Here is a 27,166-nt window from a genome sequence, read left to right as displayed (position 1 = left end):
CTTTTAAATCTGATGTATACGCATATCTATATAAAGATGCAATTTATTAGTAACCAACACATTTGTGTAAAAACTAACAACATGGCGGATTCAGCAGGACTTTGGAGTTCGAAGCTATATTAGCAAGATTAGTGTTTATGTGTTTGGCTTTAGGATTTTCCATTATTGGCAAATAATGTATTTTGAATGTTCGCCATACTCATGGAGAAAATGGAATATCTAGCTTTGGGCACTAACTTGCTAACCAGAAAGAAATAAACAGACATTTTATGATTGTGGAGCTTCATAAATGTTTGCGGATACATGCTTGATCTCTTGGGATTTTCTTTATGGATAATACTTCGCAATGGAAGGAACGGAGAATAAAAGATTTTTCATTTTCTACTATTTCTAGGCACGGTCGGAAAAACCGTTATTCTCTGCAAATCATGAGTTAGATAGTGTGGTAAGTTTTTGTTTTATTTATTTCCACTTAATTAAATTATTTTATTTCTGAAATGTTCATTATAAAATAATTGTTCCTGTTGTTTCGGTTCATTAAAATATGCCTGGTCTTGTTTATGATATTAGAACTGTGAAAAAAAAATCTGCAACTGGTTTTAAGATCTGTGTACATATAGTCTTCTCACTGGCCTCATATTATGGTTTCTGAAGTAATTTATTTTTGGAGCCAAGTTTTTACCAACCCAGCATACTCGTGTCTAATGAACCATGAACTCGGATAGAACTAGAAATAATCATATCCCAGTCCCCAATAGCACATGGCCAGACAAGCAAATTTCGTTGAAAAATTGGCCAGATGTTTTGTGGAACAGCTAATGACCAAGAGATCTGCGTTTTTCCTTGGCCAAGTTGGCCTAGGAATGTGAAACGGTCGAAAATGGTCCAGTTTGAATGTAAATTCCCCCTAAACAGCGGATGTTGGAATATTTCTTTCACATGTGTTAGTCAGACAAAAAAATATGCTACTGGTTTTCATTTTAAACAAATTTCTAAAAAATAGAGAGAAATATTTTAGGTGTGAAATCTATGATAAAATTATATTAAAAAAAATTAAATGTTTTGCAATATTTTTTACACAGGATTAAAGTAAGAATTTTCAGATGAAATGGGTTTATTAATTATCAGTGTATTGAATGAGAGAATTTTCTTTGTTCTATTTCCAGATGATTCAAGCCATTCAAGTTCTTCGTTTTCATTTATTGGAGCTAGAAAAGGTACGTTTTTTAATCCACCATTCGTAATTAAATTTCAGGTGTAATAATTTCTCGGCTAGGCCCTCATGGGACATTCCGTTAACCTCCTTTGACAAATTTAAAAGCTGTTGCAGACTTGGGTTTTAATTGCATGTGTGTATCGGCACTTATCAGCCGTCTTTGTTTGACTTAGATGATAGTGGTATGCGGGACCTATCATGCCCTCTTGTAAGCTGACCCTCGGAAATCTCCCGATAAGTGACAATTATAGACTCGGATTTTCCCGACCTCATCGAGACCCATATTCAAATCGGTCCTTAAATATCATCAATGTAATTTCAGAATTTTACCCTGGGAAGAAATTAAAACTTCACTGAAGAATGTGTGAAGATTTCTAAGATTAAATTTCTTGAGTTAGGGGGTTATAATTATAAATTAAATTCCATTTTGTAAATTTTAATGTTGAGGGTGTCTGATTTTTCGCTTTCTCGGTAATAAAAAATTTGATGTTTTTGTATTTCAGGTCCACGAACTTTGTGATAATTTCTGTCACAGATATATAAGTTGTTTAAAAGGAAAAATGCCTATAGACTTAGTGATAGATGATCGAGAAGGTGGAAGCACTACGTCGAAATCTAGTTCGGACAATCCTCCCGATCCTAATGATGTTGTCGACCAAGTAAGTATTATTTTTATCATTTTTACACTGTTCATTAATTCCACCAAAAACTAGACGTCACATTTTACACATACTTTCTATAATATATACAAGTTTAGTTCCTAAACTATTATTTCTTCTAAAAAGATGAGTAAAAATTAAAGCAATGGGCAAGAGTAAAAATTATATCAAAGGACAAGAAAGGCATTAAATAAGTAATTAATACTGAAACGAACATTAATAATAAAATTACATACTATAATTATCTGAAATTGCTACAAGAACGTGTAAACAGTAAAATAATATCAAATGTTTTACCCGACGTTGATATTTAATTAAACGGTGACCTATTTAACATTGAATAACAAGAGTACGGGCAATGTCCCTTTTTTAGTACGAGGCCCTGCATGGACTGAAATGTATACCCCTCCCTCCTAGTCAGAAAGGGTGTCCAACCATTTAGTTTATGGGCCATACACCGACACGATTACCATTGAGGGGTCGTAAAAGTGACAGCATGGTGGGTCAAGCTACCCACTTGAAATGTATTCCACTTGAACATTTTATTGAATTTTATTTATCTTCAATTTATATCCACACACATTGTATACAATGCCGACTGCACTTTACCGTTTAAATAGTTATTTCTGGGTATAAAACATGATTTCGGGATGAGACGCGAACACTATCACGAGACATATAAATCAGACTTATTGCTCTGGAAAATGCAAACTGATGAAGCATAAAAAATCGGGGAAGACAATTTTATATTATCATGGGGTAAAAATTAAGCTAGGATTGTTGTCACTGAAATTAATGAGGGCAATGGATGTATTTTACAAATTGAATATTTTACTTTGGTTTTAATTCTACATTTCTCCCCAATTTCTCACCTAAAATCTCTTGCGAGACTTGCTCAGGGTTGGTAAAACTATTACTAAAATTATTTTCACACAAGCTTAATCTATCATGACAGCAGCATTTTCCACTTTGATTAGTAAAACACAAATTTCATGAAATCAATATTCTATTACATTCAATAATATTTATGATGTTTTGTAGCTTTAAATTTATCCAATTAAGGAATAAATTGTTTTAATATAAAATATTTAATACCAATTTTTGGTAATAGGCTATTTTTATTCTAAAACCTCAGGGATAAAAATTTATATCTGTCAAATGTTGGGATATTTTGTTTTGGAGGAATTTAGTATGAAAGTGTTAGAATTTGTAATATCACTGTCCCTCAATTAACGACTTTCTGAGATTTTGAAATTGATGGTGGATGTATTGTTGTGAGGTAATTGGGTGTATTGTTGTCGTTAAGAGTTATGTGTTGAAGGACAGTGGTGTGCCTCGGAGATTTCAAGTATATGTGTGTAATGATAAATACGTAAAGTTTACTGATAAACATTCTAAGCCTGGCAGTAGGCTGATAGAGATCCCTAGTTTATGGTTCACGTTTTAAAATTATGATAAATGGCGACAGAAATAGCACATTGACTGGGGAAGTGGAAATCTAACAAGTTTGTTGACATCCTGGCAAAGTGATGTTAATTTCAGGTCTAGTCTTGGGCCAAGCTTGTCCTAAACACTCTAGGGACCGTGGTCGAGGAAGGTTGTTGACAGAATTTGTGTCTTAGGTGTCGGTATTAATTGACTGTGTTGTCCCCGGACTTGTAAGCCCTATAGAACATATGATTGTCTATGTGCGTGATCGGGAACCTTTAGACGTTTTTTTGTCGTGTTAGGTATAGTATGGGGAGTATCCGGGTCTATATTCGCAGTACGTTCGACAATAGGTCTTTATCTGTCCATGCTTGGCGGTAATGGACATACTAATGACTGAGCTATTGTCCTCCATTCTACACAATATTTAAAATAAATTCGGGATACTCTGAAGGGATATTTTTGATAGTGTGTTGAAACGTTGGGATAGTTTCAGGTTTGATGTGTAGAAGTTTGTCGAGTTGTATGGCATTGTATACGATTCCTACACAAAATGGCGATATATTTAACTTACAATATATTATTCTCGAGGAGAATTAGTTCAAGTGTTATTAGAAATTTATCTTAAGATGTTTAATGCTGTTCTGTAAAATACCGAGATAATTTAAGACGTGCATACGGTTTTGTTGAGTGACTGTAATATATTTTTACTTTATTACAAAAAGCCTTCCCAAAATAGTTAATGATATAATACAGGAGTTGTATATCGAGCATCAAACCTAATGTACACATGCAATTTATTAGCACACAAAACTAGCATTGTAGATTTGATTAAATTACTTTGTAAGTATTCGAGATTAGAAACATCCTGCACTTGCTAGGTGGGCTCAACGATCAAAACTTTCTCTTCTCTCCGTCTCGTGTGGAACAAAACATCTTTTTTATTTATTTGTCGTATTTATTAAAGCTGAAATCACTTGAGAATACTTGAGGTTAGTTTTGCCTGGCCGTTTAAGACTCGCCAAGTCGACGACCTGGTCGCTGAGGCCTAATTGATTATGATACTACTCAATTTGACATGAATACCAATTTTTTATGATATTTGACACTGGAAGTCACCGGATCAGTTCCTCCACAAAAATGATATCGTGCATGTCTCAAAAATGTTTGCGGTATGGCTAATCCTTTTCAAGGAGAACAAAAAAGACTTTGAAAGATGTTATTGTAAATAATGACGACCGTCATAGACTGATCTGTTCTTTTATCTTAACGTTTTACCTACCTCAGAGCCTGGTGTTATCAGCCATGCCGGCTAGCTGACCCCAGCTTTAACTAATTGTATTAAAATGGAATTTATTTACTCTATTAAATGTTTTCTGAATCACATACAGAAGTACACTACTTGTGTGAGAAAAATTAAAGTCAAAATTCGATTCGAGACAGACTTCGGGTATAGACTTTAAAAACCAGATAAGGGCTCGAAGTTTGTCCTCTGAACAAGATATATGTATTTATGGGTATGTGGAAGGAAGACGAACTCTTCGGTTCATAAATTGTGAAAAACGTTTTGTGTGTCACGCTTGTCAGTAAACGAAGATCTAGATCTTCAACAGAGGGAGCCTACCCTGCTCACAAAAACAATATTAATTCTATGACTTTAAATACACTTGTCAGTGAATCAATTCACTGATTTGATTACTTCTCGCACTATTTAAAAAAAATTCATTAATTACTTTTGTCTCTTTGAAAGGAATAAGATATTTAAACTATTAAATTAAAAAAACATTAAACATAAAGATGTTTAAAATGTTTTGAAGTTAAGAAAGTACTTGCCAGTTAGTTTTGACAGGTGATTGGTTTAAATTATGTATGTTATGAATTTGTTTTAGTTTTACCAGGGCCTTCAAAGTTAATTTAAGTCAAATTTGATGTGTCTGAAGTAATTTATTCATAACCTTCAAAACACGAGTACAAGATTACATTAATTGAATATTCAGAAGTTGTCGAATATCAAGGTCCCGGAAAAATCTTTTCCATTTGAATTTGTTCTGTGTTGGATGAATAAAGTTCCAGTTTCAATCAGTAGGTTAAAAACACGTGGGAATTAAATTTCACTCTGTCTTTAGATTTCAATTGGAGTTTATTTTTTGTGTATCTACCAGGTGTTGGAAATTTTGTTAAAATTCAGAAAGGTGGAGTATAAAGAAATAATAGATTTCCAAGTTCAGAGAGTATAACATATAAACATTTCTACACGTACATTGAAAGGAGCAGTAGTTGTCGGTTTCAATCAGGCAATTTATTTGTTTGCTGCAAAATTAATAAACACTATGCTTGATATAATAGAATAAATCCTTGCAGAAAATGTGACAGAATAATATCGCAATAAACGATTGAACAAACATTGTAGCATAATCAAATAAACATTGGATATTGATAGAAAATGTGTGAGGAATATTTAGCTTTATAGCTGCTGACCGGAATCTGCAGCCTTTGTTAGGGTAGATTTGACCACTGGTCACTCTGGAGGGATAGCTGATCTTATCGGAGGTTTACTAGCGGCTGGATTTTCCATTTACTCCTGTAATGACCATGGGGAGTAGCCCTATCTGATGGCTATAGAGAATGGACCTCAGAGTCTCTGTTGGTCAGTCTTTGGTCAGTCGGTACTGGTTAATGTAACAACTTGGTCAAGGATGAAACTTGACCACAAAGGCCGTTTGATGATGGGGAAAAAAATCTTTGTCCATTTCCATCCTATGCTTCATGTTGTCCATTTCCATCTTATGCTTTATGCTTCATGCTTCGTTAAATAGTATTTATGGAAAATTTTGTGCATATATTTCTGAGTTGTTGAATTTAAAACTCAAGTTTTCTAAGAATGGTTTAGCCATGAATAGCACTCGTTCATACATGATATCGGAAATTGTAACATAAAAATGGCGAGCACACATATTTTTCGAGGGGAAGCTAGTCGATATGGGATATGACTAGGGAGTAATATTTTTTTCTGTGCTGATATTTTGATTTGATAGTGGTATTTTTTTGTTTACCCATCGGGAATATTGAGGGAGATGTGTATAAGATAGACTAGAGCCTCTGGTCGGATGTGTTGTATGGAAGGCTAGGCCACTGGTTCTATGATTGTGTCCGTGATGGAGGGTTGTCATGGAGGTCAGCTACACTCAGATATCAAGTTCATCTGGATTATTTATTTTAGTGTTTCAATTGAAGGAATGGTATTTACATTTGTCAGGCAATCCGTCAACATGTCCGCATTCAGTTTTAGTCATGAATAAAAAAAAACACAAGTGACTTGCATTTTTTGAGGTAAAAAATCTGGAGTTTAAAGCTGAAATCTGTATCCCCAATATGAATGGTTTTATTTATGTTTTTTTTCCTTAATTTTAACATGCTTGCATATGTGACAAATTGTACTAAGGTCCCCTCCTGGGGATTTTTCTTCCTGCCAGGTAGAACATAGCAGATAAAGTAGATTGTGTGTTTAACTCTTCCCCACGGGATATTGATCCCTCCCCCTGGGGTTTTGTGTAGGAGATTATTGGATTAATATATGTTATATATCAAACACTACCCAACCTCCAGTGGGGAGGGGGATGTTCCTCCCTGCCCCAGGGGTATATGCTCTCTCTATATGATAACATTAGGATATGTTATAGTTCTAAGGGTATCCAGCACCCCAGGGATTCCCCCTCAAGGGCCTATGGATTAGGAGTGAGAGGTTAGGGGCCTATCCTACCCCTTGGGATATTTCCCTATATCCTAGGTATTCTGTACATGTTAACCTATCTATCTCCCCAGGACACTATCATAATGATTGCTTTATAGATATGGTTAATTAAACAAATCAATGGCTTGCTTGTAACAACACCAGCGATGATAGTTAGTGCCGAGAGACAGGTATATCCTTCGTTTAGGTAGCGGGAGAGACGAGTATATATTGACGGGTTGGTTTCATCTGCAGTGAAGGTTGTCACATTTCATCTGCTTCACCTGCAAATTAGTCCAGTATTTGTTCAAATACAGGTATTACTATCTTGTTATCATTTCAAGATATTATTAGTCTCTTCAAAAAAGTATTGTCCAATTTTTTCCCCCGTTAAATGCCACCTGGATATTAAAATCAGATCGGCTAAATTATTGTTTACATATACATGTTTCCTTGTGACCTGGGTGGTAATTGTGTAATTTATACCATTTTGTATCGAAATTTATTTCCTCGATAAGTGCAAAACAAATTGCCTTTTTTTACACCTGGAGAAAGTACACACACTTTTAGTCTGGAGAGGACCCGTTAAACATGTTGAAACGATATTTAAAAACTTGTGGTGGCGGAGGTTTATAGTTTGAAAGGATTAATGACATCTTGTTAAGGGATGTTGAGAATTCGATAGGGATCATTAGGCAGATTAGGGGCTCAAGGTCACAGGCTAATCTGGGGCAGCACTAAGGGGGCCACACCTGGGAATGCAGGGTCTAATGGCCCACCAGTGACATTCCACGGGGTCAGAGCACTTTGAAAAATGGGAGATAACCATCTTGCCTTGGGGTAGAATCCTGCTGGCTGGATATTTGTAGGGACAGGGGGTATGGCCTTTTGGTCAGAGAGGGGCCAGCTCCCAGCCCCTAACCTCTTGTGTATATATAGCTACTTCTTCTCTCAACAGGTGTTTCTATTTAGGTTTGTGAGGGCCCACAGATTGTCACCAGATAAAAAGTTCAATTTGTAGATTCTCATCTCCACTCTAACCCCAACCCCCTCCCCTCACTAATGCATTCATCCTTTGGACAGAGAATGTGAATACTTGGAATAGTATAGAAAACTTTGTGGTTAGGATCATAATGGTCACACAGTTTTAGAAAACATCTGTCAATAATATTTTTGTTTTATTATATATATCAACACATAATTTCTGAGTGGAAAAACTGATTGTCTTTTTCGAAAATGTAATTTAATTTAACATTGCTGGTAATTCTTGATCGATTCGGAGTGTTTGGTTTCCGTTGATGGGAGCGACAGAGAAAAGGCTGCACTTTACCTTCGCTATTCCAAGGAGATAACATCGCGCAAAATAGCAGTGTTATTATTTTCCTAGAGGGTAGATAATAGAATTGGCAAAGGTTTCAAATCGCCCCAAATCGAGTGAGTAACACATAGTAATTACTACAGGGACTCCACGGGCAGGTGTATCAACGCTTTTATGGATGTAGGTCGCGCATGACTTCCTCTCGGCATTGATGGCCCGTAATTATTATGATGGTAGTTTAAAACTGTAATATAAAACGGGATCATTATATTATTGATCAGCTGGATGAAAGGTGAAATTCAATGTTTACACTTTCCATTTAACTTCAGAAACAATTTCGGTGTCGGGTACCTCCCCGAAATTACATTTATACACACCCCACTGCTATCATTAAACCAAGCTAAATGGCCAACTCTCTTGTATAGATGGTACTTCCCATCAAGGTAGGCTCAATGTGGCGAAATGACATCCTCAATGTACTGTATAACTAACAGACTTTTCTCCACGTATCTGATAGCTGCAATAAAATTTTTGTATATGTAGTCTGAAATCGTAGCTGGCAAATAACGCGTTCAGCTAGTCAAGCCCGACACATTTTTCACAGTTCACCGATCGGGTATCGCATTGTTGTATTTTATATGTAGGTTTTTATTTGTTAATAATTTAGAAGATTCCAATAAATTGTTCAACTGATGTGTTTTGGAATGAAGAGCACCATATGGATACATTCTTGTTTTTATTGGTATTTTCAAGCGTTTCTATAAACCTGCAGAAGAATAATTGACACATTTCAAAACTTTGATGATTTCAATATTAGCTTTAAATTACTGTGAATTGTAATGCCAAAAGATTGTATTCCCATACAAAACAATGGAAAATAAATTTCAGAATCTCAATAATAACCTCGCCAAATATTTTGTTAAATTTAACACAGTTGTTTCAAGATATAAAAATATATGTTAGATGCATAGTATAAAGTAAAGCTAGTGTATGTATTTTATGGGTTTCTGAGAATTTCCGACCCCGGCTACCAGGGCCTTTCATTGTAATATCTTAACGAGTAGAATATGCACTTCAACTATGAAATGCAGTGGGAACAGCGACAAGTGTGTTATAAAACTCACTGTTACTACGAGTTATGATACACTAACTGTGGGGTAGTCATGCTGGTCTAACGATGATGTCAAGACCTGCATACTAGTCTTTATTGGCCGTCATTTGACACGCCTGCATAAACGATAATTACGCAACGGCAAAAAAACACAGGTTCACACAAAAGTAACGAGGTTAAAGATCTGCACACATGTGATTTCCTGATTTCTCTGGTTAGTCATTAAGATGGTGCTATAATGCTATTGTCTACACCTGCGTTCAGGTGATTTATATTTGTACAGGTAATTATCTGTTGATAACACAGGTAGAGGAAATTGTTTTATTTATACCTGTATTGGTGATTATCTTGTTTGTGTTTGTAAAGTTATATTTGGTATAAATGTATTGATGCAAAAGGTTTGTTTAGAGGATTTTTTTGTTCTTATTGAACCCACAACATGTTCATAACCTCATTGTGACAAAAAATAGGCCAGTGTTACTATAAATAGATTTTGGAAATATTATCATTTTTCAGACTTCAGTTCAGACCAAACTTTAATGGTGAATCGACATGAAACTTAATCCTTGTACAATTCTGATGATTATAAATTATTTACTGGTATATAAGACTGAAGATGATGCACTTGGTCCCTGTAGATGGTGTGGTGTAGGTACTCTATTATAACTACTGAAGTTTTATGGGGTGAGCAATCATTTAAGTTAGTTGGAGGGATGGAGAATGAACTTTATTTAAGATGAATTGGAAGGACAGGACGATCCTACTCCAGTACACATCAATGTTTGCCATTGGTAATGGATGCTTGTATTAGGCTAAAAAGATTTGTCCGTAGAGTTTTATTATTATATAATGCAATATTTTCCACAGTAAGATGATTGCCTGGTTTTATGTTGATCCACTAGCCAGGGATTTCACAATACTTTATCAACCTGTTTCCAGAGACATTGGTACGAGGGACTGCGCTAGTATTGGCTCCTTGGCAGGCGAAGCGTCTTCCAACATTAATATTTCATGAATTGATGATGTTGTGATAGGATTAAAACAGTGTAATTTTAGTTTACCTACTATGGGAGATATAGATCGTAGTAATTGTCAGGATACATACAGACCCCTATCTGTATGGGATACAAAAGTAACAGTCGCCAGGTCAAGCTTGACACTATATGTTCCAGATATTATTTTACTTTGGGGCGATATTATGTGTGTAGATATTGGTGAGACGGTGGAGAAGTAGTAATTGTTTTCAGTTAGAAGACTTGAGATAAGGCTACAGTGTGGAAATCTGTCTCAATACCACCGCATAAAATGAATAACGATCAGCCCAATATCCCTCGGTGCCGGCCTAGAGCTGTCCCAAGCTTACAACGCTTTCCCCAAATATAAGTGCTGAAGTGAGGGTAAATGAGAACGATTAGTATTTTGTGTTGTCACTTAAGCCAGCGAGTTGGGATATGTCAGGGCCCGATGCCTGGTTGCTAAGGAGATTGAATGTTTAATATTGCAAATTTCATTTCTTGGGTCCCCCATGCACCGTATCTGTGTGTTGTAATTACTGGGGGGAGCTAAATATTGTATTGCTTTCAAAGGGAGAAAAAACTCGCTGCTTTCTTTAACATGGGAAAATTGTGCTTGTTTCTGACGAGAATCTAATTTAGATTCTGCTCATCTCTTGGATAATGGGTGAGGTCTCTATGTAGATGGCATCTCCGTGAAGGTCTGGTGCTACAAAACTTATTGTGGGGCACATCAGGCCACGCACAAGTGTGCAAATCATCCTTCTAAATGAGCGCCGCGGCCTGACGATGAGATGAGGACAAAAACAGCTTTGGTAATGGTCGGTGATGATGATCGTGCGGTACTGTAACAATAGACTGTCGCCGTGGCCACTGCTCGTCCTGGTCTACATAATCTGATAGAGAACAAACGTAATTTGTTGTGATACCAAGTCGCTGTAGGTGTAATTCCTCATTTGGCAAGATGTAAAAACATAATCATCAGGATATGTTATGCTTTACTCATCTGGCGATGGCTTATGAAGGACTCAGGCAGGTTGCTATGGGGTGTTCCCAAGACAATCGCCATGGTGATGACTGGCCCTGGCCCTAACTCTGGTTGTTGCTCCTCATCTTTTTGCTATATTTGCCATTTGCTTTCATTCCACTTTCGCAGCTAATCAAATTTCTCACGGCCATATAAAGAAATTCCATCATAACCGAAAATTGTCATGTAATGAATACCGATTGTATTGAGGATCACAACCCCTTGGTGCATGAACTCGTTTCAGAAGATTGTGTTTTATAATGAAATTCATTTGCCTTTGTAAATTCGTTTGGATTATATTTTTCGCCACCAATAGCAAAAGTTGTAGATTTATCCCGTTAAATTGAACACTAAAAGAAAAAAAAATATTGCAGCGATGCTCAATTTGTTGTGTGTTATTGTAGTTTTCTTTACCGATGAGGAAATTGGGAAATTCAGCACAATAAATTGGTGCTTGAAGGGGACGGATGAGTGTGGAGAAGTGTGGGCTTGTTTAGCTCTGCCCGAAGGGTCTGACTACTAAGCGATGAGGAAACGTATGTTGTCACTAAATGTGCCCTAAAAGGCTAATTTGACGTCTGCTCCAGTGCCCTGGCCCCAGTTGGGGGGTCTTTGTTTGGCTTTAGCGTAATTAGAGGTGTTTGCCAGCCAGCTACTGGGGTGGAAGGGTGGATAGCTGTTCATAATCTAAGCTAAACACGCCTTGAGCTTCGAGTATTGTAACCTCATCATGCTTTATTTGACAATGTTTTAATTGTGTTTCCTCTTCCTTCCATCTGAGTTCATCTGAGCAAAATGGTCCGACACAACTTTGGTAATGTTAGGCTATAGCAGGCATAGATTTCTTTAAAATTGTCAACATTTGTAATTTGCCAATAAGCGAAGATCAATCTTATTTTGTAGTTATATAGTTAAACAATAACCAATTATTGTTTTCTGATTGGTGACATGTTATAATAAACGAAATTTCTTTTCCATCTATATTCATTCTCGACTAGGTTTCCTGTGTTATTTTCTTGTCTTTCAATGGGCGGGATAATTACTGTTGTCATTTACCTAATATACAAAAATTGTAATCGGGCCAAAAGTGGAACTTTTTGTTACATTACAGGGTTTTTGCTCAATTTCTACCTGTCGTTATACTATTTTCGTTTCACCAAATTTTTTGTTTATTTTCATGCTTGAGTTGTATGTTGATAATATACCTGTGTTCTCGATTATCGTCAGGTGTATGAGTCGTGGTAACAGATATATTTAGAGAGTGTATAAGTCTAGTTTTTTGTGGGTTCCAGGTTTCATGTTTAGAATGAGGCCCCGGAAGTATTCATTGTCGGTGGTAGGCTGACAGATTGTTTTCAGGGGCCAAAGGGGTTTCCTTTTTCGGGATCAGATTATGCAGGGCCATGCATTTTGTTTTCATCAGTTCAGACCCCATTTGTGAGATTTAGTGATGGCTTGCTTCAATAAATTTCTTTGCTTAAACTGGCTATCTATTAGCATTAAAGGGATGTTAACACAGAATTCGGCTATTTATAATGTTCTAAATCCATCTTTTATTAGGTTTCATAATAGTTTGATCTTTAATCACTGTATAATTTTTTCTTGTGTTTTAAGCTAAATACACTATATATTACTTCATATTAAATTTGAAATGTTATTTGTTCATTAAAAAATATTACCAAGTTTGCCAAATACAAAATGAGTAAAAAGTTCTTTTCTGGTAAGTTAAAAAAAATAAGTATGACAAAGTCACCAGACTGTCTGCAAATGTAAGGGTTAGGTGTGGTAGTAAGTTAGGGTTATGTGGACCCCCAAAGGTCAAAGGTGGAACCCAAAAGGTCAAAAGTGATCTGAGTTTACATAACGATCATTTTAACTTCACATTCAAACCAGCACACTAGTGCTGGCAATCCGTTTAACTTCTTGTCACCAAATTTTGAGGAGATTCGAATTTGAAATTTTTAAGACTGTAAAGTACACAATAAGTCTCGTTGACTTGGTAGACAAAGTAGTTTGTTTAGCTGTCGTAATGTTGTCCTTGTATTTCAATAACAGTGCACACATCTTCTGTGGATGCAGTTCCGACTCGCAGTCACGGTAATGGGGAGTGGGAGTAATTACCCAGAAAGGAAAACGTATCATTATCGTTGTAGCAGAAATTATATAAGTATAGAGCTCAAGTCTGACTTTCGTCAGAATATTATTGGTAAAATTTGGGGCCATAGACTCTTGTGTTCACATGAATGGAAAATGAAATGCAAAAATATTGTTTAAACTAGCTGATGTAATATATACATATATTCTCCGGATATGTTGAAAGTTTTGTCCATAAGCATTGGTGTTATCTTTGTAGACTTTTGATAACAGTAGAAAATAATAAATAAACGTTGATAATAAAAACTTTGCACATTTAAGGAGGCCATATTGATTTTTTGCTAACATGCTGCAGCGTCTTTTGAGATCTGCATGTTAAGTATAGGCATAGCAGGCCATTCATTGACAGTGCTAGGACGGAAAGCCAGTGGGGAAAAGTGAATTGCCGATTGGCCTGAATGACAGGAAAATCCACATTCAAAACAACACTGATTACAAGTGTATTGTTCCTCATAAACGCAATCGCCCACTTAAGCCGTTCTCACGTCACTCTGTCACGGCCAGCTGACGATCAGCTGATGGGCCGAGCAATGCTAGTGTCGGTACAGTCACAAGTCGTGGTACACCGGGAGGCAATACTCAACTCTGGGGCCCCACTCAGGGCCCTTAGGCTCTACTTGGGGCTAGGTAGACAACACGGTGATCACTAGGGCGATACCACTCCAAACTCCCCCCAACAATATGACATCTCTCAAAACATCATTCTCTTCAGCTTCCTTCGCTACTCAACTTCCACTAACGACCAGAGATAAACGCAGTTAGTCTCGTTGACTCTGAAATAATGAAGGAACCCAGCAGATATTCATTATGAGTTGTAAACACTTGATCCAGTAATATGAATCTGTAATTTTCCATTTTCTGGTCTGAAATTGAAAATGTTGAATTCACAGCATGTTTCACAAAATTAAAAAAAAAAGATTTTATTTTTCATCACATTACTAATAATAATAACCTTGTTTGATGAATTTTACGATGTCTTTATGCTTGAATGATTGTATGACAACGATTTTGAAACAGGTGAAAGCAATGGACAAGACTGCAACAAGATTTTGTTTTTGAAAGCGACAGAGACTTACATTTTTTGGTGTAAATTTTATTTTTATGACTGTTGTGTGGATGGTTACTGGTAATAATTCTGACAGAATTTTCTGTCTGAAATATATAATATAGAAATGTAGTTCACTGCTTTCATTGTGGTGAAATGTTGGCAGTGTTATAAATGCCTAGTGACTGGGGACGTCTGTATTGAAAGTCTTGGTACTTTTGGGTTATATTGGTGTGACTGACTGACAATTTGTCCTACATATTGTGGTTTTCATCTGCTAGAATAACTTTGTTGGAGTCTAGAAATTTTTGTTTTGAGTTTTGAGAGTGAGTTTGTCTTACTATAATATTTACAAAGAGGAAGATATTTCCTGGTACTGTAGCCAGGTGGTTATCTTTAACATGCGTCTTTGTTTATTTTCTTTGGAGAGCTAGTTGGCCAGTTGTGGAGTAGATCTGCCCACTGGGGCATTGCTTGGTAGTGTAACAGGGTTATTAGAAACAGTTTTTGAGAGCACCAGTGTGTTATGGTATGATGTGAGAGTTGTAGACAAAGTATTTACTATTGACATGCTGTGTGGACTGTTGTAGGTAATGTATACACTGTTTACTGACTTTATGCCACCCTATTTTATAAGTAGTCCTTGTGTATCCTAATGGATCAAAAACCTCAAAATTCTCACACAGAGAAAACCTAGCAGGGAATTCGAGAATTTGATTTCTGAAAAATTGAAATATTCAAATTTTGAGATTTCATTTTTTGAAATTTTTTTTATAATATATCTAACAGAAAGCCAAAGTATCTGTAAAATAAGAATTTATTCTTTTCTTAACGGATGTCACGCCGTAATAAGTGTGCATCCGAGTTCCACTTTGGCTTATATCAGTAATAGATGTTCCAAATGAGCAATAGTTTAAGTCATCTCACCCTGCTATGGTTTTCTCTGTTGACAGGGCCAAATGTTTTCTTCGATGTCATCGATGTCGTCATGGGGATGCAGGGCGTAGCCATGGACGCAGCCTTTTGGGGAGGCCATCGTGGTTACCTGTATGCAAATGACATGTGCCTTGTCTCCTGAACCAGAGGTCAAAGGTCATGGAGTTTGGGGAGTGGCCAAGGTCATGGAACTGAACAAGGGGTCGCCATGGTAATGGGACAATGGAACTGTGAGGGACTGCACATCTCGTGTGTTTGAATGGACATGGGTTTCGGACAATAGCGTACAGTGGATGTTGTGTGAAATGGCGTAGAAGTTGTGTGATAGCATATATATGAGTGACCTTGAAGGAGAAACCTGTGATTTAATAACTACATTGAAGAAAAAAAATGAATTACTATTGAATTTCTAACGTCGTCACTTTCATGGCTGAGGCAGCCAGCCGACGTGATAGGGGCCCCCGGGAAAAGCTTCAGCCTCAAAGTGATGATAGGAATTATATCATCGGGGGTCATCGGCTATCATATGACCTTGATCCTCTTTTGTTGATTATTGTTTATTTACCCTTGTGTATACTAAGTCAAAATATTTTTGTTTGCCTTAATATGGTCACCTTAACCTCACCCTCGCCCCCATCCCCCCACCCCCAATCTCTCCCTCCAAAAAGTCCTATCTAAGCCTGGTCTCACAAAATCTCAACCCCATCACATCCCACGAAGTGGTCACATTTCACATACACAAGTCTACATTTGTTTACAAAAGTAAATCTTTGTTGATATTTTATATACATATTTATATATACATATATATAGCTATATACCGAATCTTAATTGGAAAGGCATAGAAGGAGTAGCAAATTTGCCAAAAAAATAATTATGTCAAAGTCGAAGGAATGGATGAAGGAATAATTGATTGAAAGAGGCAGCGATATTGTTTTTACTGCAAGACAGAGCGTTCAAATGAATTGTGACTGCCGTACGTGTGATCAGAAAATCACAAGAAGTAAAAAATATACATGTTACATATTTACGTAAACAATAGATCAATTAAGACGTGTTCCTCCCATTTCAATTATCGCATAAGAAGCAAACACCAAATCAGGATAATCAAAGCGTTTGGAATAACAGCCGCTACGCTAGCCATTGTTCAATATATCTATAACATTGGGGGCCTGGCGTGATCGCCAGAGCTGGTGAGTTTTAGATTGTGCGATTTGACTAGGGAGTGAGGAACCAACGCTGTGGGTCTCTCTTCTCATTGATTAGCCATTGATTAATAGAAATAACTGAACACAGCCTCGATGATGGGACGACTCTTCCTTCATCCTGGGGCATCAACAGCACATGTGTGTGGTATGTATGTGTATGCTGGGTGACTAAACTGGACATATGGGACACACACACACACATACATAATATACCATGTACATGCCCCGAGTACAAGTTTGGTATAATGTTTACCTGGCTTTATTTTGGCGTTTACGCCCGATTACATATGATATCATTAGAGAGCCTTTAACTGGGTCGCCACAATACAGAATCAGGCTCAGCTTTATTTGATTTGAAATACAATCCTGACCTCGGGCTCCTTCCACTTTTCTATGTGATCTGAATCTTTCTCGACTACCTTTTGTTTTTTTTACAAACCCTAGTGCTGAATTTTTTTACCTGCAACACATTTTATCCCCAATTTTGACGACCTGAGGGTTACAAATATATATGAAAAAAAAAAATAGATTTTTGTTTTATTATTACATATATGTGGTGTCGCAGACCTGGACTTGTCTCTTTGTGTTATACAGGGGTATACTTGAAGTACCTGTAATTATGTTGTACTCTTAGTTGTATGTTTATCATCCTGCTAGAATTTTTGAGTTGGTATCACTTGGCAATGTTTCGCTGTTGCGGAGGAAATACCATATTTTGAGTTTGTGTCACTTCAATAATGTTTCAATATTGTGGAGACATTACCAAGTTCAATTTGGTATTGCTTTCCTCAATATTTTGATAGTGTGAAGCGATGACTATATTTTTGAGTTGGTGTCGTTTCGGCAATATTTGGTTGGTGTCAAGCGACTACCTTAACATTCCTATGTACATGTTAGTGTTCTATCTGTTCAAAGTCTGTATAATCAGGCTTCGTTGTAGAAATGGGTTTTTTCTACTTTATTTTTTTTTTTTTTTCATCTTTATATACTTATATTATTATATGTCACTTTTGGTAAAAAGGAGAATATTGAACATTTATTCATAAAAATTGTGTTATACTGAACAAGTTAAATGTTTCAAAATTGATATACTTATTTCATTGAATAAACCTGTTCAATGATTTTCATGCTAAAAAGAACATGAATATGATTAAATATTAATTATTTTGCAAAAAAAATAAAAGGATGGAGAACAAGACCAATGAAGAAATTGTTTTTTTTTAAGAAAGTCAGAAAGTCATATTGGACATACGTTAAGAAACGTACAGAAATTTTACAATTCATTAGAACAAAAGTTGTTCAGTTTTGAAGTGTTCATATATATGATTCTATTTAGTGAGTTTTTTTACTCCAAGGTGCTTGTGTGTTGAGTCGTAAACTCATTTTTTTCTACATTATTTCTTCTAAAATGTCACATTTCATTAAATGATCTTTTTCATATCATCATTTATATTGTTTTCTCTCGTTTTTTATGAGCAAACGAGATTAATCTACGTAACAATATTTATATCATGGTGGAGTTGTCAGAATTTGTGCAGGTAACCAAATGTTTATATATATAATTCATTTTTGAATTATCGAAGTCATATATTACATCGTGTGTACAACTATATGTGAGAGTCGGAATGGGTCGGTGTGCATGTTTCTGATCCGGTGAGTTTACGAATGACCAAGGTAATGTTTCGAAGGAAGAAACAAATTTTGTATAATATTGCATTCCAGTTTTTCTTTAATTTTCTAGATTTAAAATCTATATGGTTTAATAAATTTCTCTATTTAAAATGTTAATCGGGGGATATAGATATCGAATCTCAGATAATCAGTCTATTTCATGTTACCTTCAATCTGTTTTTGCAATGTTCTTTTAAATTTTACATTTTTTTATTGAGAAAAAAGTTTTTTTTTAAATGCATATTTGTTGCAGAAAATGTTGTGCTTTGCTTAACAAAATGAGAAAAAAATTGTGATTTATTTTATTTAGTTGTTATAGAAACAGTGTATGATGTTATTTTATCAGAAAATAGATGTTAAAAATGTTTCTTATTAGTGATCATTCATTTTGATTATTTGATCATATTTTGTAAAAATATGAGAATTTCTGTATAACGTCCTTGTGTTTGTGGAAAATGACAAAGATCACGCCTCGTGAAATCTAGTAGTCCAAGTACTGTTGTCAAACCTAGTCTTGTGCTGTTCTCAATAGATGTCTTGAAAAGGTCCTTTTTATTACGATTCTAAAGTCAATGGGAAATCCTATATGTCATCGTTTTGTAGAAATGATAAAAGTTTTAGAATTGGGAGAATTGTTCACTGTGATTGAGACTTTACCTCCTCTATATATAACTATTTATTGAATTTTTCTTTTTCTCTAAAAAAATCCATCTTGAGTGTCTGTATCGCTTGAGTTTTTTCCCCACGAGTACTAGATACAACTTACAATTATACATTTTGCTTCTTTAAAGATGTAGTTTTCATTCAACCTGATATCGTGCCATATTTTGATTGTGTACAAGATTCTATTTTAAGATTATAGAATGAGAGAGAGAGAAGGGAGGTTGGTACTGCTATATTAAATCTGTATCATAAGTCACTAATATCAATAAAAGAATGTGTTATCAACAACTACTAGACTTCCATTATAATATCTATTTCACTTGATTCATACTAATGTTATTTGATTGCGAAATATTGGTCATTACCAGAATCCTTTACAGCAAAAAAGTAAGATAATTGGACTAATTTCCATACAGTTGATACAAGACCTGTGTGATATGTGACCTGACTATGAGACATGTGTGATATGTGGATGACTATGAGACTTGTGTGATATGTGACTGATAGGATACTATGTGAGATATTGACCTGACTAGGAGACTTTGTGATCATGTGACTGAGAGACTTGTGTGATATGTGACTGACTAGGAGACTTGTGTGATATGTGACTGACTATGAGACTTGTGTGATATGTGACTGACTATGAGACTTGTGTGATATGTGACTGACTATGAGACTTGTGTGATATGTGTGTGAATTGATATGGACCTAGTGTGAGACTGTGACTGTGGATAGTGTTGAGTGACTATGAGACTTGTGTGATATGTGACTGATTGAGACTTTGTGTGATATGTGACTGACTATGAGACTTGTGTGATATGTGACTGACTATGAGACTTGTGATATTGTGTGATATGTGACTGACTATGAGACTTGTGTGATATGTGACTGACTATGAGACTTGTGTGATATGTGACTGACTATGAGACTTGTGTGATATGTGACTGACTATGAGACTTGTGTGATATGTGACTGACTATGAGACTTGTGTGATATGTGACTGACTAGGAGACTTGTGTGATATGTGACTATGAGACTTGTGTGATATGTGACTGACTAGGAGACTTACGTGATATGTGACTGACTAGGAGACTTATTTGAATAAGAGAAATTGGTAAATACAGGACATGTTTTAAAGAGATAAATTACTGATATAATGTGTTTGTTGAATGCAAGACATGTAAACGAAAGTAATTCATGAATACAAGACTTTTGAGCTACTAAATGTTCAATAGTAGACTTCTAACTTAATACATTGGTAATAGACTCCTTGGTTTAATCAAGTGAATATGGAACTTTACTTGATTGAAAATATTAAACTGGTTGATAAGAATATAGCATATATTTGTAACTTGAAATCTGATCAGATGCTATAATTAATTATAGATTGTGGTCTATGTACATCATTGTTACACTCGTAAAAACAAAGATTATACAGACAATGGTGTTAAAACCCTCCTAGGCTCGCAATGTTTTGCCTGTCTGTGTTTTATGCAAGAGATCGGGGAATCGTAAGAACGGACTTACTTCGCTCCATAACCCTTGCCCAACTGTTGACACTTGTGTACACATCTGGCATGCAAGATACTACATTACCAACCAATTTTTACCGAATGAATTATATTTTTGATGAAAACATCTTGAAAGTTATAGCGAATAGGTAAAGGTTATGCTGTTTGGAAAGGCTAAGTACATCTGGTTTTTCGGCGGTGTTTTAAATAAAAGTTACGGCGGTAGTATATTGGGTGGGAGGGGGATCGTTAGGAGGATACTTAAACTCTGTTTCTGGTGTTACCTAGGCTTTGTGTCGGAGAAACAGTTTAGATCTCAACACCATTCGCTGGGGAAACACGTGTGTTTACTTAGTCGCAGGACAGCTGCTGCTAAATCTAGCTATAAAACTTAGGAGGCTCCTCCAAATGTTTCCTAGCAGTTGAGAAGATCAGAGTAGAGTCCCTTTGTTGTCGTGACATGGTCCTAGGACATCATCTTGTCACGATCGCCTGTTTTCATGGTCCTCTTGTCTCCTAAGTTTTCCATGTTCAGTCTGTTGTTTTATAGAAAATTTCTAAGTTTATAAAAATATTACATGTAAAATTAACAACTTCTACATGTTTCCTATATGCCACGATATATAATTTTTATGATGTTTCACCTGTAAAATGGGTGGTCTCGTATTGTTATTGGAGAATGGGCGAGGGAAAAAAAACTTGTGCGGATCTTAGTCAATCTGTATTTACCAGCGTAATCTGTTGGAGAAAGGAGGACAAATATTCTTCCATTGTTGTGTGTCTTAAGTCGCATGGAGCCAAACCCCCTCACCTTTCAGCGGAGAATAAATAAATTTTATGATTCATTGCCCTGAGCTTAAGCTTGACAGGTAAAATTAATCCAATGATATTTTTACATGACCATGAAATTTGATGCTGATTTCATGCGGAAAAATTATGCAGATATGACAGATGAGGGCGATAGCCAACGAATCTGGTCATCCATTTTAGCTTTACACACTGTCAAAACAATGGCCTATTGTTTGATGTAAAATGTACTGTGTCAACAAATCTATCCCGCGTGTAAATGTTGCCATGTGTACAACGATGGGGTCGGGACATTAAAGCACATCTGATAATTTAATGATCAGAAATGTCTTCTTTTTTTTCCTGATGCTATAAACACATAGATGATATTAAACATGGTATTCTAACTGTAAAATTTCTATGTGGATGAATTTTAAAAGGATGTGATAATTTGCAAAAAAGAAAAAAAATATGTAGAAAGGAATAGACAAAAAAAATATTGTATTTATAACTGTAGGTTATCAGTTGAATTTAAAAAATGCCATTTTAAGTATAAAATGTGTTCCTGAATGAAGTTTTAATTACTTTATGTTCCTGATGCTTGAGATTCTCGACACATTAAAAGAAATACTGTTTATTATAAATTACGTGTGTTAAGTGCCCTGTACATTAACAGTCTCGTGTTAAACGTGGTGATGATATGGCTGCGTCAGAATATCAACTCACTAATGAAGTCATCTGCTAATGTTAGCGTAACGAAAACTTCTCACCTGTGTACAGGTGAACAACTCTCTTAAAATTATCTAATTAAGTTGTTTTTTTATGTAGAGTTGAGATTTCATAAGGTAATTTACAATATACAATAACAAATTTCTTATAATTTCAATGACTGTGGCAGGTCATTTATTTATAAAATATAGGTGATTTCTTATAATTTCAATGACTGGCAGGTCATTTATTTATAAAACATAAGTGATTTCTTATAATTCTAATGACTGTGGGTATACGCCAATGAAATCAAAATTAGTAAGAGATGATTTCTGCTGTTTTAATGGCCATTGCTGTACATTACAGTGAAAATCTCCCACACACTATCTCATTATGCAGGATTGTGGAAAATACACAAATTACAAAATGTTAATAAACAGTTATTAAATATTAGCCGATGACTTTGTCTAAAGGAGAAATCTGGTGTGTGATTTTGAAATGTTTCTTGGCTTAGGGAGAGATGGAGGTTGATGGTGTTATCGCAATTTCATGAGGAAATTAAAGGGAAGTGCTGGGGACGTAGAAGGAACCTATCCCGTCGTGGAAGGTCCCATACAAACACAGATAGCCATCTAGCAATTCCTTCCTCACTCACACTCAGAAATGGTTATTATACTACGGATCACATTTTCTGACAGGAGGGTCAAGTTAATTTAGAATTAGACCATTTGCCATCGACCACTGCAAAGTCTCGGCATTTGCCGCGTGTGTTTGATAATTCCATCGGCCTTATTGATTTTTGTGCGTTGTATAATGTTGATTTTAAATATAATAGGAAAGACTATCCGTAGTTGCACAGTGACATATTGAGTTTTTTTCTATCGTATCCTGAATTAGTTTTCTGACGATAATATTCTGCGTACAGGCTGCGCATACATCTGAATGTGAGAGGCCCTTCTATGCGATTGACAAATGCCATATTTGGATTGAATCAAAGATAAATTCAATTCCCCAATATCGTAGATGTGCATTAGCGACGGCACAGTAAAATGGAAATATGGCTGAACATCTTTATAGAGAAATCAGCGTGTATATATGAGCGTGGAGTTGCACTATCTGGTCCCGGACTGGTATTGATACATATAGGACCTTTACAACTCCTCTAAAAACACATTACATACAAATCATATTAGTATCTTGTCAACTTACACTCAAATCAAATCAGAACAAAACAGCTTAAATCATTTGCCATTTATGAGCGCTCAGTCTCCGACAAAAAGAAACCCGGCGTTAAGAGAGTTATTACTTGAAGTGATAAAATTCTATCGCAAGGAAGAGGACGCCGATTCCTGAAAGCTTATGGATAGGACCCTTAACCTCAGAATTGGAACACTACATCCTGAAAGCTTACAATCTGGTCACCATGAACAGGTCCTGAATATCAGTGTCAGTTTTCTTCATCAGAAATATTTCAAGCTTCATGGGTAGAGAACTCAATCGTGATGAAGTATATAAAAAGTTTTGATTTGGTGTATTTCAAAGAGTAATTTGTAGTATATCTGTGCCGTCTGCTCCATTCCCACTCCTCCTCTTCAATTTGTCAATTTACCACTATTGTCTGTGTTACTGATATTCCAAATCATCGCTGTTATGTGTTTTAGATTGAACTTACTTAATTTCCCACTCACAAAAATAGTTCCTCTTGTATCCTCTTCAGAGTAAGATACTTTTCGCTGTCACTAATTCACTAAGGGAATTGATTCAAATTCAAATTTGTACAATTCCAAGGATGGGTTTTCCTTCGCCATGGCAACCCTCGTCTTAAAAAGCAGCGTGGGATATGTTTGCAAGTGACCTTGTCAAAGAATGGGTCTAAATTTTCCAGTAGACATTTTGTAACTATGTCAACACTTTTGATTTTCGATATTCCACCCCCAGGATTTTAATCAAAGAAAAGCCCAATTTCCTGTGGTTCTGTAATACCGGTGTTCTCTGATGGCCTGCCGAGTACACACTGATGGCAAAGGTCATCGTCAGGGAAGATACTTATCTCTGCTTATCTCCCCTGGATGTCAACCCGGCAGACGGTTGTGTATGTGTAGCAGGGGACTGGCATATTTACGTTTCCCCAATTCTTGATTGGCCTCAGGTAAGGTGTTTTTACCTGAGCTGTCCAGTGTATCGTCTGGACGTTAATCAGTAGCACACTCGGACAATATACACTGTTTATGTATCTATATATAACCATATCAACAATACATCCAGTTATAAGCGTGGATAATAGCCCAACTTGGCTCAGTTTTTACTCGGCTGTCTTAACGTACCTCATTTGCATGTAATCTTTTACACATAATTGCAAGGCAATACAAACCAAACTTCATATTAAAGGTAAAAATTGTCGAGGCTAGAGGCTGATCGTTTATTGAATTACAACTGTGTCTGCTTTCCTGTGCAGCATCAAGCACTTCCACGCCACATAATGCCTGGTAGCTGGAGCCCCGCCAGATTGAATAGATGTATTGGCAAAACTATTGTCCAGGGTACAACTCTTGTCAATAATGACTTGACTGCATTTTTCCCAGCGGCATCTTCCACAGTTTCTGACGAGAGAAACAGGGTTTTAATATCGCATCCGCCTGTTATAATCATAAATTTCTTCCACTTTAAATGATCATCAACATTTTGACATACCAAGCAGGTTTCCAGATAGTTTGTTTTTGGGGGGAAATTGAGCCGGTGCATGGCTGGGTGACTCCGGGGCGGGGTCAGTGATAGTCAGGGATAGAGCAATGCTAACTAGTACTGTATCAACCCAAAACTCGCTCACTCCTCAAGCTTGCATGCCAGAAAATATCTTCTCTTCTCCACGATATTGGCTTCAAGTTGGTTACGATTGGAAACATCAACATTCCCAGATACGTGTATGCTGTTTGGTTGGTGGATTTCTTTTTCGTACAAATGTTTTTTTTTTTTTTGTGTGTGCTGATTTAAAAATGGGCCTTGTTATAACGTTTTCTGTTTCTTCGGGAGAAAATCTTACAAAGAATGAAAAGGAGAGAACTAGCAGACATGAAATTAATCTTGTGTTTTATATCTCATTCTCAAACCCTAACACTATACTTATTTCAGATATTTATGGTACAGTAATATATTTTAAAAGGAATTCTGAATTTTGAACCAATTAATTTTTATCATGTAGATATTTTACAGTTGTTTTGCGAGAAGTCTTGTCTTTCATCAGCTTGGCAGATCACGCCAACAAGAAAGCCTATTAATTATCATGGATTAAGAGCGCATAATAAAATTTTAGCTAAATTTCGTTAATAGGAGGAATATATGTATCTCTCCTCAAAATTGTTTCAACATTGTAGTCAAAATTTTATCAATAATGGGAAATTACCTCGGTCATTTCATTGCATATTTCGTAGAACTGTTAATTTCATAAATTTACTTAATTAAATGATTCAATCGTGATGCATGTACAGTTTGTATATCACATATATCTTGAAGAACTGGACAAGATGCCATCTTGGCACTATGGAGAGATGCGACTTTTCCATCCCTTTAGTTAATTGTGTAGTATCAATTACATAGTCGCTTGATAATTTCACTTTTAATTAAACTTGTGTATTTAAATTTTGTTTCCTTCAATAACTTTAAACCAAGATAAATATATATCGAACAGTTGTAAGGATACTTTTATTGACCGTGACGTTAAGTCATAAAGTTTTTTTTTTTTTCCCTGGTTGTGATATTTTTAACAGTCATAAAACTGGTCCAAGTTGTTACATTTGAAATTATCAGACAATCAGAGTTGCCTACATGAATGGAGGAAAATAGGTTATGATTTGTGCTGAAATTTGAGAAGCGTAATCTTGATCATTGGGTGACGAAGAACGGCAGCGTAGAAAAAAAAGTTACATTTGCAGTTATAGATGTTTAAGTTGATCAAATTCCGTTTTATAATAGTCAAATTTAAAGAGGTACAACTATTATCAAAATATACACATCGTCATCTGTCTAAATCATTTGTATTAGAAATGTTGGTGAACTTTTTGACAGGTTGGTTGCAAGTTGGACGGCTCGTGTTGTCTACTTATCTCGTATTTTGGCAGCAGTAGTTTTAATTAAGTGCCGTGAATATATACATTACATTGACATATTAAACGCAAGCATTTAGGGTGACCAGATTATGATCAGATAGCTCCCAATATTACTGTTAACCATCTAACGGACTGCCACAGTCTTTTGTTGTCTTCAACACTGCTATCAGCGCACTGATGAACGCACAGAGTTCCAACCCACGTCAAAGCATGTGAGAACTTTGTCACGGGGCATTGTCTCAGAACAATCGGTAATGCTTTTATCCCAACGTAAATGGACAAGATATGATCAGTTTTAAATGCTTCGACTGTATGCTTATCTCCAGTACTAGAACACCAGCCTTCTGAGTTTTCTGTCAGACCTTCTGCAATCTACAATGGCTCGCTGAAAAATGAGAAAATTATTACCGAAATGATGATTGCTTTGGAAATATCTGAAACAATATGTTTGATTTTGGTATCGCAATCTGAAGATCAGACCCTCTTACCTTTATACGGCTTTGTCTGATAGCTTTGAAAACAACAAAGTATACCCAATACATTTCACTTCAATCTTTTATCTACAAAATGTTGGTTTTACATAATGCTGTTCCCAAAGCGAGGGTGATGATTGTGATGGTTAAACTGTACACCAGGTCCAATGAACGACAATTGAACTGCCAGGAGAAGAAATGTTTAACCTGTATGTCTGATCTCCCACACATTAATGGAGACAAAGGTCATGGCACAGCTACAAAAAATGTACCTACACTCCGAAAATATCACTACCATACTGTCAATATAGGGAATGGGGAAAGTGTCCAAAATAATAGCTGAAATATTTTATACTGACTGAGGCTGGTTTCATTAGGATTCCTTATTTAAAGGAAGAATGTGAAA

At 36.0% G+C, this 27,166-nt stretch overlaps 1 protein-coding gene across 4 annotated transcripts in view; it reads left to right on the top strand.

Moving 5' to 3' along the window:
• The window catches only part of LOC138317977 (homeobox protein Meis1-like), a 114,667-nt gene that overhangs the window by 31,666 nt on the left and 55,835 nt on the right, over window positions 1-27,166 (top strand). For all 4 annotated transcript variants that reach the window (XM_069259972.1, XM_069259974.1, XM_069259973.1 and 1 more), the window contains 3 exons: window positions 395-445; window positions 1,167-1,217; window positions 1,720-1,875. In XM_069259972.1, coding sequence (XP_069116073.1) covers window positions 395-445; window positions 1,167-1,217; window positions 1,720-1,875 — 258 coding nt within the window. The remainder of the gene's footprint in view (window positions 1-394; window positions 446-1,166; window positions 1,218-1,719; window positions 1,876-27,166) is intronic.

The sequence above is a fragment of the Argopecten irradians genome, chromosome 3 (genome assembly GCF_041381155.1).
Source record: "Argopecten irradians isolate NY chromosome 3, Ai_NY, whole genome shotgun sequence".
Taxonomy (NCBI): Eukaryota; Metazoa; Mollusca; class Bivalvia; order Pectinida; family Pectinidae; genus Argopecten; species Argopecten irradians.
This window is presented reverse-complemented; position numbering and strand designations above follow the sequence as displayed.